We start from the raw sequence: 12,888 nt of genomic DNA, 5'->3' as shown, positions 1-12,888 counted from the left end.
CCTAAAAGGGCTTATAACCACTTGTGAATAGTTTCGGGGATATGCGTGTATTTGCAAGAACTTTTCAAATTAGTTTATTCGACTCCAAAAACTGTAAATGAGTTTTTCCCGAACTTCGGTTCCGAGTAGGCAACAAATTTTTCCTCATGACAGACACCGTGTTTCGGAGTTCCTCCTGTAGAGTTTCTAAGAGAATTTTAGGCAAAAAATCTTCTTCACGACAGACACCTTTCTTGGAGTTCCTTCTGGAGGGTTTCTGAGATAATTTTAAACAGAAAATTTTCCTTAGAACAAACACCTTTTTTCGGAGTTTCTCCTGGAGAGTTTCTGAGATAATTTTAGGCAGAAAATCTTTGTTATGACAAAAAACTTCTTTCGGAGTTCCTCCTGGAGGTCGGCTACATGTTAAGGGAATCGGAGGTTTCTCAAAATTAATAGCTGATTGTTAAAGTATACTAATTTTTAGATTATTTTTATTTATTCATTAAATAAAATGGTTGTTAGAAAAAATTACGAAAACCGGTACCTTTTTACACTTGCAAATTGAAATACTATATACACGTAAATAATTTTCTGGTATTCTGATATGGTTGTTTCAACAAAAATAAAACAACATGTAGCTATTCAAGAATTAGAAGTGCGACTACTTTCAAAATAGCCTACAAGTGCCTAAACGTCACGGCTTTGGTTGTCAGTGATTCACCCATCGGAGCTAATTTAAACACACTCCCTATTTAAGGATACATGTATAAATATGTATTTTTACACCCTGCTTTTGGTCTTTCTTAAGCATTTCCGTTCACAACCAAGCGTTTTCCAAAAGCGGTCTTCATTAGTTCGAACTTCGATACAGCACAGATATATTTAGCTAAGTACTGGTGAAGAGCATATATGTATGTATGTACATACATACATATGTACATGTACAAGTACATGTGTGCAACGGGGCACTCTTCAAGCGGTGGCAATTGCCAAGGCGTCGCTACCATCTTGTCAACAGCAATTCTGTTAACCTCCATATTTTTTGTTGTCATTATCGTTGAGCTTCTACCGCCGCTGTCTTTTGAAATTTTATAGTTTCACATTATTACCCACTCGACGTGCTCATTATTACTTTATTCACTTTGCGCTACTGCTATGCTGTGCCTTGAGCCGCTTCTTTTCACCCATTGCGGAACACGGCACGCCCCCTGCGCCCCTGTGCTGTGCTTTTTCCATTTTTCCGATGCACGAGGAACGTGATTTGAAATCGGAATCAAAAGCAGACGCTTTTAAACTTACTTCTTCCGTACATGCATATAGTATGTGTACCAAGAAGCTATGTATGTTTACAAGCATGTATGTATGTACATATGTATGTTATATGGGCATATAAAATTCTTAAGCGCGCAGTTTTCTTTCACTGCCATCAAACTGAAAATCGTGTCTTTTTCTTGTTAGCTAATTTTGTGTTTCACAGTTTTTTTGCCATTCATATTTATTTTCGTTAACACAGCGGTGGACAACTTATTGGAGATGACGACAGAAAATAGAATTTTCAACAAAAAAAAAAAAACAAAATCTTTTCACAAATAATTTAAAAGGTATTGGCAAGAAATCACATGCCTTTATTTTTATACCGTTTTGTGTCAAAACTAAAATAAAACAAAATTAATTTCATAAAATTACTGGCACTTAAACCGAACAACTCAACAATAGTAATTGAGAAAAGTATTAATTGAAAAACTTACTTTGGAAGTTCCTTTCCAATAACATGCCAGCCACTGTAGCTGTCATTCAAATTAATTTCGCCTGCTAATATAAGCGGTCGGTTTTTGGTCGCGCGCTTCAATTCAAAACTTCCGGTAGTTGCTTTGCCAGCCTTACCCTCACCGCAACCGACCACCAAACACTCAATCAACCAACCAAACACACTAACCCAGCAACCATTTGGCAGTGTGGTGTGCCGCACGCCGGTTACCTTGCACCAACGCGGCAAATACTGTTACCGTTGCTGAGGAAGAAAGCGAAGCACCCGAAAAGTAGCTGTGGAGTGTGTTGTTGGCAAGATTTAGAAAATGAAACGTGCTTTCATGCCTCGTCACTCGCACCATTTCTGGTTGTACCCCTTTACCGCGCATTCTTCGCACAAAACGTCAATCTGGGAGCTTGTTCTTCAGAACGGGCGTGCAATGTATTTGGTGATATACATACATATACATATGTATGAATATATTTTGTTAGCTTTGACTTAAATTCGCTTATTGTTGTTGTTGCTAAAGTGGCCGTCGTCTTTATCGCGTTTGCACTTTTTACCCACATCAAGACAGCTTATATACACGCATGATTTGTTTGTTTTTGCAAATTGTTATAAGTTTTTCCATTTTTTTACGGTAGTCGTTATTTTTGCGTCAATCATTGTTGTTGTTGTGTTGTTAGTAGATTTCAAGCTAATTTTAACGTGTGTTCCTACTTATCTCTATATATGTATACATGCATATGCATAAGTAATAAGTAATGAATTATATTTAATAATTAATGTGCCAAAAGTCTGCCAAATAATCGATTGAGCTTCAAGAAAAGGCTCTCATTTTACCTAAAAATTCTCAAATATCGACTTTGCCGCTTCTGCTGCAACTATTATGGCTGACCAATTGGGCATAAAAGAGTGAAAATATTTATCGATAAGTATATTATCGACGATTTGTACATTTCCGATAAATATCGTGCGAGAAATATCGATATATAAATTTTTTTAAATTATATTTAAAAATATGTCAAATAGGCGTTTAAGAAAATTAATATACACTTGACTCAATTATTACGGATAACCCTTAGGGTTTAGAAAATCGAAATATTTATCGATAATTACACTATCGACGATTTGCCCCGATAAATATCGATATAACGGGTGGGCCATCTAACGTTTTAAATTTCAATTATCTATATTTCGACATTGGAAACGTCAAATACCACTCGGAAAGTGGCAGATATTCAGTAAAAAGTCTAAAATTTACGAAATGGGTCGCTATTCACTAGAAGAAAACTGGGAAATATTGACAGATTGGGCAGAAGATCATTTCACCGAGGATGGTCAATTTTACCGAAAAATCATCTTTTCGGACGAGGCTCTTTTCCACCTCGATGGTTACGTTAACAAGCAGAATTGTCGCATTTGGGGCACAGAAAACCCGCACGTAATCGTCGAGAAGCCAATGCACCCAGCACGAATCACTGTATGGTGCGGATTTTGGTCTGGTGGAATCATCGGCCCATTTTTCTTCGAAAATGAAGAAGGAACCGCCGTAACCATCAATGGTGAGCGATATTGCGCAATGTTCACCGATTTTTTCTTCAAATTGAGCATATTGAAGAGGAAGACTTGGACAATATTTGGTTCCAGCGGGACGGAGCTACGTGCCATACAGCAAACTTTACAATTCTTAATTCTTTAATTGACAAATAAGTAGCTTAATTAAACCAATAAAATAGAAAAATGTCACCTTTTGCAGCCATATTCTTTTCAGAATTTTATAATTTTCGAACAAAAACTGTCAATTTTGCAAAATATATATTTTTTAGGTAAAAACAGCAGTATACATATGTACACATATAATTTTTAATTTTTAATAAAATTGCACGACAATAAATGTTCACAAACTATTTATATACATACATATACTCTGCTGTAAGTTAACAATTGAAAAGTACTTGTGAAAAAAATAATTGAAGACAATATTCGGATCTTCATAATAATAAATTAACACAAATTAGCGCAATTTATAGCTTGAAAAGTCACAACGTGACTTTTTAGAGCATTTAACGCTTGCTAATTATGACTTAAATTGCCTTTATGATTTTTTATATATAAATATATAAAACTATTATACATGCATATAAAAAAAACTAATTACCTTCTTAATACCTAAAATATTTGCATTTGCGAAATTTTAACCGAAATCCCATAATAATCATAGTTAGTGTACCCAGGTAGGTAGGTGTGAAAGTAGAACAACGTGATGCATGCGACAGGTCAGTCGGTCGCCTGGTTAGTTAAGTCACATCGGACACTAATGCTAACTAACTGGGTCAATGCAGGCAAAAATATGCAGGCAAACTAGAATTATTTGTTGTTTTTGTGGGTGAATGCAGAATGGGATTGGAGGCAATGTTGAGCGCAGGCACAACGTACGATGCTCTCGAACGTAGCCAATTGCAACACTTCAATAACCAATGTTGTTGTTTTGGTTTTCCTCCGCAAGTGTGTATGAAAAATTTTAGTTGACAGAGAAAGAGAGACAACTTCAGTAAATGAAAAAAACGTATTGTCTAGGTACGAATATAAAGCTGCTAAGCAGACATCTGTATGACTTGACTGCCATGAAGCACTGCCTCACGAAGACACCAGCAAATGCAATGGCAACGCGAACAGGACATTAAGTCAGCTTTGAAGGATTGTTTTAAGTATTATACTCCCGAATATATTAAAGTGTATGTGCGGATGTTTTATCTCATATTTAAATTTTGTGTGTAATACTTACTTCCGGTGGATCCCAAACACACTCGCCAGTAGTGAGATTTGCGTACATGTGCTCTTTGGTGCGTGGCTCGATTATTTCCACCCATTCTATTCTGCATACATAAGAGAGAAGAGAGAGAAAAAGTAAATAACAGTAAAATTTTATAAAAATAAATAAACGAATAAGAAATTATTTCAAGAATAATGATTTCATAAATTAATTTAAGCATGCTTTGTTCGCAACTTCCTTTACATTTCCCTTCATAAAGTTGAAAGTGGTACTGGCAATGCAAATAGGATATAGTAATCTCAATAAGCAGGCCGTTCTACAGATCATTCTGATCAACTTTGCCTAAGAGATGTGAGCTTAAAACTGGTTACGAACCAGCAAATTTTAGTGCTAAAAAAACGTTCTCCAAACCATCATGCAACCACCGACGTTTTTGTGGCGTATCTGGATTTATATGCCTGACACCTGTGGCGATGGACAAATGGTTTTTTATCGGAACCAATACATTCAACTTTGTTTCATTGCTTCAAAGTTTTCTTTTTCAAAATTTTACGTGCTTTTTTAAATATTCTTTGGCAAAGTTCGTCCGTGCTTTTATGTTTCTTTCGAACAACAATTGTTTTTTTTTTTCGATTCATTCGTCAAAACAACTGAACATCATTGAGACGCCTTCATACAAATCTACTAGATGCACTAAGCCCAAATTCCTCATTTATTTCAGACATAATCTCTCGAAAATTTTAAGAGGATCAAAAAGATTTCCTTTCTTCCATTTCTAGCCTTTGCAAAGTTTTCTTAGTCTTGGTTCATTTCGTGAATATATCCCGTCAAAAACAAAAATTTTCTATACAAGGACTGACTTTTGATCGATCTGTTTTTATGGCAGCTTCTTGGTACTATATCGGTGGGTCCGACAAATGATCAGCTTCTTAAGGAGAAAATACGCGTGCAAAAATTCAGATAGATATCTCAAAAAAGGAAGGACTGGTTTGCATACTGGAACTAAGAAAACGTTTTTCGTTGGATGCAAACCGTTGGCCGGATACGTTTTCAGATTTAATTACATATGTACATATGTATGCTTACAATGCAACCAGTAATGGGTAAATATAGCATAGGAAAAGAAAGAAATCAAGAAATATTCCTGCTAACCTGACAAAAGTTCGATTCTATAAGTTCTTTTATTTTATTTGAATTTCATTCAAGTTTCTACTTTGCAATCCAATAAAACAAAAAATAGTCACTCACATACACTCATCATACATGCGTACTTCACCCATTCATACCACGAATGCGTTCATTCATTAATTCCACGAGGCCAAAATACACCCCTTCCCTTATAATCATTTGTATGTAACAGTAAAAACAAACTAATACCAACAACAATATCAGAAGAATATTAAAAATTCGCCGCTTTGCCGGGCATCCTTCACACATACATACATACATGCATATACATAAGTAAACACATGCATGCTCTCTCGCTTTCCAATTCTCTCATTCAAAATTGGCCCAGCTTTGAAAAGCTATCATTGCTGTTCGTTTCAAACGTGTTCGTCATCGTTAACAGCAACACTATTGCCTTTTATTTGGGCAGCACACACCCTGTCTGCCTCTTTTAAAGCCTTTTCTACCAACGTGTTAGCAACTCCTTATCATTTCTTTTTGAACTTATTTAGTAGTCAAATTTTGAATTGCCAGCTAGCACACACGCACTAAACTGCATTTGCCTCTTAATTTGTGCAAAAACAATTTTCATATTTCCATTTCCCTGTTCTCACTTTCCCAACCACACAATCTCTCGTTCGCTCTTTGTGCGGATATTGCTTATATACACATGCGCCCCTCTCATAGGTGTGCAGGGATTTATACATTTCCTGCCTATGTATTTGGTTACATTGTGACAAATCGATTTTGACAATCACACATGGCGGAAAAATGGAATGAAGGAGAAAAATATACAAAGGATCAACTTACTTTTACTATGCGTAGAAATAAAATAATAAAACTGCAGCTAAATATTGAAAGGAAGATTATAAAATGTTATTTTCAACAGCTGATATTTGTATTAAATAATAGGTACCACATAACAACCTCAATAATTTACGGTTGAAAATTTTGAAGTTCAAAATAGAATTGCGACACTATCTTTTTAAACTTATAACAATTTTATGAATCACTTAAATATCCCTACACGGATAAGGTTTTTTCATAGGTCGATCAAAGAACAAACCGCAGTTGGATATAAGAAACTTGGACAAAACAAACAGAATCAAAGGAAGGATAACAGGGAGGAAAAGAGAATTCAGAGCAAAGGGTAGCGCTCTTAGCTTGAAATGAGAAATTAATATAGACTACAACAAAGGGGAGCGGCTGCTATAGCGAATTTCTTGTTGGTTATTACATTTCCAGTTCTTTTTTATTCATGCAACAACCTACATAGGCCTATGTATCCATGTATGTACATATACATACATATGAGCAATTTTAACAACACACCTATACCGACATGTATACAGAATAAATTCAAAATAGTTTATATATATATATACATAAATATGTATGTACATATGTATACTTCCATGTAAATGTATTTATGTTTACATATGCAACGCACTCTACTCTACAGCACCACCCATCCTTTGCAGTATTGCTTTACAGTATTGCTTTGCAAATTACTACCGCCGCCCATATCAACCCCCACACAAACATGTAACGCTACAGCTTTGCGGACTACAATATCAAGTAATCGTAACTAATTTGCAACAATCAGACATACTTATTGCTTTACAACTCGCTAAGGCAGAAAAATAGTCTGGCTTTAAAATATTCTAAAGTCATGCAATTCTATATATTTGCCCACGAACACAAAAAAATATATATATGTATATATTTCACGTACGCACCTTTCGTTGCTGCAACTCGAACTCATTTTTCCGCAACTGCGTTCGCCTTGAATGGTCGACGCTGATTTTTCCATAGGTCGCTAGAGCGACTTGCGCTATTCTGCACACAATTCTTTAATTTTGTGCTGCACTTTGATTTTCTTATCTTAACTCTTTTCTTTTTTATATTTTATAATTTATAAACACACACCTAAAACCTTTTTCAACATGAACGTTTTAACACTTTCCTACTCGGCGAACTGCAATTTTCCTCCGTTTTTCACTACGGCGAACGTTGCTCCTCCCGTTTACACTTCCTTTTTTTCGTCAATGCTACTGCCCACATTTCGAACTATTCGAGTTTTGCCATTTTCTGCTATCTTGCACCACATAGCCGATGGGAGCATAGACTATTTTTTAAAACACTTAAATTAAATTAGCATTAAATTATTTAAACTAAATACTATTCTAGCTAAATACACATATATATACATATATTTAATATAAAAATTATTTTCGCGACTACCGCTTTAATTGTATATTACTCGCTCGCACGTACAACAGAAATGAAGTAACTGAGGAAAATAAACCCAAATGTCACAAAAGAGAAACGAATAAACGAATGCCGGAAGAAATCTTGACTGCCAAAAATGGAATAAAGAGCGAAGGGAATAGAAAACATACACAGAGTTGCAATGAATTTTCATTATTGTCCGACAAATTGTATCGATAAGCAACACCCAAAGGTTAAACCAGCATAAGTCGATAAATTAATAAAACTCCTCCTACCATTTCATAGTATCGAACTTCTTTATGAATATTAGAGTTATTCCTTAAACAGAGTATACTATGTTTGTCACCAAGTTTGTAACACCCAAACGGAAATGTTGGAGAAACTGTACATCAGTGATCAGCATCTGTCTGTCAATATATATGGGGAGTAGTTCCTCAATCTTTGAGATATCGATCTGAAATTTTCCTTTCTCCAAGAAGCTGGTCATTTGTCAGAACTGTCGATATCAGTCCATTATAACATATAACTGCAATACAAACTGAACGATTAAAATTATGTTCTTGTTTGGAATAGTTTCAATAGTCCGAAGTAAACATGTATTCTTGTTTTTATTTATACATATGTGCTTAAGTTTATTTAAACTGTTAAACATTTTATAAAATATTCTGAATTTTACATTCATTAATATATGATACCGTAGAACTATAAATGGTAAAAGTTGTTCAGTAGATCAATAACAATCCGCCGATATTCTTTCGATATTTGATTCCGGCTCAAATAGATTTAAAATGTCTTCCAAAAGTGATGCCAAATTTTCATTACACAAAAACCACTCGTCTTGTTTACAAATTTTTTCTTCGAAGTCCGTGCGCCTAACTATAGCAAGAAATTCCTTTGCGCTAACGTTACTGAATTTCCGGTAGTAGAATTTGTTGATATGTTTTTGCTTACTTTTCTCGTTCATATGCATATTGTGCTCATATGCTTCCGCCAATAAATTTATGTCCTTTGTATCAAGTATAGATTCGATGATCTCTTCGGAATCGAGAAATTCGATGGTTTCTGCATCACCACTTACTATTTCCAACGAATTATTCTCCAACTTTATTGTTGAATCATTCATATTGGTGTTGTTGTTGCTACCGCAAAAACAATTATTTATCTTACTGTCGGATGTTTGGTTATTGAGATTTGCTGTCGGAATTGTAGTATCTGATGCACAGGTATACTTATATTCATCTAGTTTATCAACCAAATTTTTAATAAGACATTTAGCTTCTCGAATTACAACCACATCACACTCATCATTTAGACACTTTAGTATTACGCCGAGGCAACCACGTTGCGACAGTTCATTTAGTATTTTGGAAAATCGTAAACTAATTTCCTTTTCATTTAATTGAACAATCTTGCGCTTCTCTTTGGAGAATGTAACTGGCGGAAATATGCCATCAATCATGCCCTCATTTGACAACAAATTGCATATCTCACTGTTCCACGCTTTCAGAGCTTCAACTTTTACCTCCCAATGTAAATCGTTAACGACGCAATAGACTAGTGTAGAGTAAAAATTATCTCTATAGCGACTGGTTATTCTACGCAAACTGTTTAATTTAGTAAATGTAGATAATGCCTCTTTCCGCACGATCCCTTCTGGCTCATTATGTAACACATCAAGGAGATGATCCTTATAAGTATTGGAAAAAAGTTTAGAAATTTAAAACAATTGATTTACAATTTTAAAACTCACGGGTAAATTTTGTTTGCTTAAACCTGATTCCCATATAGCATCAATTGCTACAAGTTCTGAAATGCATTTTAGTGCAGAAGCACGAACGTAAGGCTCGGAATCGTGTTTGGCCATATCATACACGATACAACACATCCAGTGTTCGGTTAAGAATTTCTGAAATGCGGGATACTCTGTAATATAAAATTATAAAAAATTAATTTAAAGTGAACAAATATATATTTAAAAATATAAACATGAAACATACTACAACATGATATATCAGTAATTGAGATAACAAGCTCTAAAACACTGTCACGCACTTCCCAAGCGGTGTCATGAGAACGTTTCATAATAACCGGGGCCATCACTAACAATGCGGAACCTTTCAGGTTATCTACAAGCAGCGCCATGTTTGGTGAAAGAAAGTGCTCTATAGAAAGTTTTAACAATTTAAGAGATTGTACAGACACCTGCAACAAAATAAAAAAAGTTAACATAAATATTAAATATATATTCTATATACCTTTGTTGGTAGATCCTCTGCCTGTAACAGATACAACACGCAATTTACTAAGCAAATTGTCTCGATTGAGTCCTTCCACGTAATTTTAAATCTTTCAATCAGCGTCTGCATTGCAACCAAAATAGCATGTGCGACACTGGAAAATTCAGAAATAGCCGAAAAGCTTGGTATTTCTTCTACAGGAGAAACATCTGGACCGTCAATAATCATTTTGGGGTATAATGTTATTATGAACTCTTTCAGTGCATACATGCAAGCTTCAAAAATAAGCACTGCCTGATCACGCTCCAATATATCCACCATTGACATGGCACCATGAATTGATTTCAATGATAAATCTGCATTCGTTGCAGATGATTTATTAAATAGCAAGTCTCTGTAAGCGTAACCGATGCGTAGCGTTAGTTCACATATTATTTCAAATATCTTTGTTATATATTTTTCAAATATTTCTTCCTCGAGAAATACATGGGACTTTAAAAGCATGTGCAGAGGTAACAGTTGAAAAGTCATCAACTGGTGTTCATAGCGTACTAATTCATTTTCAAGCAACACCTCTCTAGGAACACGATTACCAAGTTTTTTCCATAATTTATGATTGATTTCGGCAACCTTAAGAAAAGTAACACAGTAATTTCTAGTGACACAGAACTTCATTTCATTGAATATAGAAATACAGAACTCATTGAAATTGTCCGCTGGTATTTGACCTCCACTCCACTTATCAAATATTAATATAGCAAAGTAATAAGATGATAAGGTTGCTAAAATTTTGCAAATAAAATTTTCGTTAAATGAAATTTCAGTTAATTTCCAAAGTGTAATGTCAACATTATATTCCGTTCTGCAGTATTCTGCAATATTAGTCTTTTCTTCCGATTCGAGCGTTTGTTGAAGAATAAATGATATTAAGTCCAGTGTTGAAGACAGTTTATGCTGCACCTCATAATCATCCACATTGATAATAATGTTCTCATTATGACTTTCAAAAACATTTGCCAAAACAGGCTGAAATATTTCATTAAGTATTTCTTTTACCACTTTTTCATCTTTTGTTTTCACATCGTATTTATAGAGCATCTCATATAGTAAAAGTCGCGCTTCACGTACCACGTACAGTGTGTGATCTTGATTGCAATATTCTATGAGGAATTGCCACGCATTCATAGTACGTAAGTAAGCTAAGCCAATGCTGTATTTAGAGACAGCATGGAAAAGCCGTATAACACCTAATTTAATAGACGGATTGAAACGATGCGATTCACGTTTAACGACCATTAATACTCTAGTAAGAATTGAAGGTTATAAATAAAGCTTGGAATATAAACTTACAAGCACTTACTTGTCCATTAAATGACGTTGTCTTATTTCGATTATGGTCCACTCATTGTTTACAAGTAAGCCAAAAACGTTGAAAGCGAATGAAATGACTTTGAAATTCAATTTGGTGATGTCCTCGCAAAGAATATTAATGCAGCGGTCAACCCAATCCAAGGCAAAAGGAGCTAGTAGTATGTAAGCGTTCTCTGGAATAACAATAATTATGTTAAAGAAACATGGGCAAGTAGTGAACTGACTAAAAACCTTTTGAAGCCAAGTGTGTTATTAGCTTATCAAAACAAACATTATGCTTTGTGATGAAATTCTCATCAAGGAAATATTCGAATATCTTCTTCAAATTAGTAGTTATTTCCAGTCGTTCATCCATATTGTAACTAAATGCAGAGAACAAATTTATTTATATATATAATTTACGTTCTCTGCTAAATGTCAATTCAAAGTTTGTGTTTGTTTTTTTGCTAATTAAATCTTGTACTTGATTTTTAATATATAACGGCGCCATATAATTAATTATGTTGTAATATTTTGCTTTTGTTAAATCAGATATCGATATTTCAATTTCTTATCATAGTACAGATATATTAACTATATAAAAAAGTAGCTATTTATGAATTTGTGAGCACTTATTGATAGAATTCAGTGGAAACTGCAGTGTCAAAGAAATAACATAATGAAATGTCAAAACAGATATCATAGATAAGGCAGAGAATATAAAACAATTGCTCGCGCATTGTAAATAGAAGAATATGTAAGCGTACATTTCTAAACATTGAAATTAGCATAATTTTTCTCATTTAACATTGATAATGCTGAATTCTGCTATTTGATGCTAAGTTTTGGTGAAATCCGTAAATAATCTTTTGTGGTGAAATTGTATCTAGTAGCCTTTCGATAAGCGGGACATTTCGACAATCGGCACTCCAAGAACCTTCTCTATAAATCTACATTCTCTGATATGCATGTTAGTGGCTTATTACACGCAGCAACTTTTGTCTCGGCAACTCTTGGTTTATAGGCGAGGGGGCGACGAGGAGAGGAGAATCGCGCCGAGTTTCCAGTGTTCAGCAACTCGCTTTGTGTTCTCATTCGTAGCAGTTCGCTGCGACGTTTTTCGGCATTCGTGTTCTTTCTTTCGTAGTACATAGTTGCATTTGAGTATATTTTTTTGAAATTAATATTTTGAATATATTGTTACGAATTTACTCTTGCTAGTTTACTTTGTTAGGTTCGTATCTCTGGATTGACAAATAAAATCAACACTGTTTAATTTAATTCAACAACTCTTTATTTCACAACTCGTCTACACTATAGCAGTTTACTCTTAGCACTGATTGATTACGTTGGCGCTGCCACGGCTTATATAGCCACGCACTTCTCGCTGATGC

The 12,888-nt window shown here is 34.6% G+C and overlaps 2 protein-coding genes across 4 annotated transcripts in view; both read right to left on the bottom strand.

The window, feature by feature from the left end:
• LOC105230926 (uncharacterized) overlaps positions 1 to 7,966 on the bottom strand; it is a 33,365-nt gene extending 25,399 nt beyond the window's left edge. For both annotated transcript variants that reach the window (XM_049449159.1, XM_011211951.4), the window contains exons 1-2: positions 7,415 to 7,966; positions 4,521 to 4,611 (exon numbers count right to left, since the gene is read on the bottom strand). In XM_049449159.1, coding sequence (XP_049305116.1) covers positions 4,521 to 4,611; positions 7,415 to 7,488 — 165 coding nt within the window. In that variant the 5' untranslated portion in view covers positions 7,489 to 7,966. The remainder of the gene's footprint in view (positions 1 to 4,520; positions 4,612 to 7,414) is intronic.
• A 530-nt stretch (positions 7,967 to 8,496) lies between these two features.
• Positions 8,497 to 12,170, bottom strand: LOC105230925 (uncharacterized). Of its 2 annotated transcripts, none has more exons than XM_029552261.2 (7): positions 12,127 to 12,170; positions 11,747 to 11,877; positions 11,505 to 11,688; positions 10,163 to 11,447; positions 9,905 to 10,109; positions 9,658 to 9,830; positions 8,497 to 9,594 (listed from the first exon to the last, which is right to left on the bottom strand). In XM_029552261.2, exons 2-7 carry the CDS (start codon positions 11,868 to 11,870, stop codon positions 8,638 to 8,640), a joined length of 2,928 nt encoding a protein of 975 aa, XP_029408121.2. In that variant the 5' UTR covers positions 11,871 to 11,877; positions 12,127 to 12,170; the 3' UTR covers positions 8,497 to 8,637. The 2 variants fall into 2 exon arrangements, with proteins under 2 accessions (XP_029408121.2, XP_011210252.2); XM_011211950.4 differs by having other exon boundaries at positions 11,979 to 12,168.
• Between the last annotated feature and the right edge of the window lie 718 nt (positions 12,171 to 12,888).

This window comes from Bactrocera dorsalis, chromosome 2 (genome assembly GCF_023373825.1).
Source record: "Bactrocera dorsalis isolate Fly_Bdor chromosome 2, ASM2337382v1, whole genome shotgun sequence".
In the NCBI taxonomy this organism is placed as follows: domain Eukaryota; kingdom Metazoa; phylum Arthropoda; class Insecta; order Diptera; family Tephritidae; genus Bactrocera; species Bactrocera dorsalis.
The sequence above is the reverse complement of the archived record's forward strand: the minus strand, read 5'-3'. Positions and strand labels throughout refer to the sequence as shown.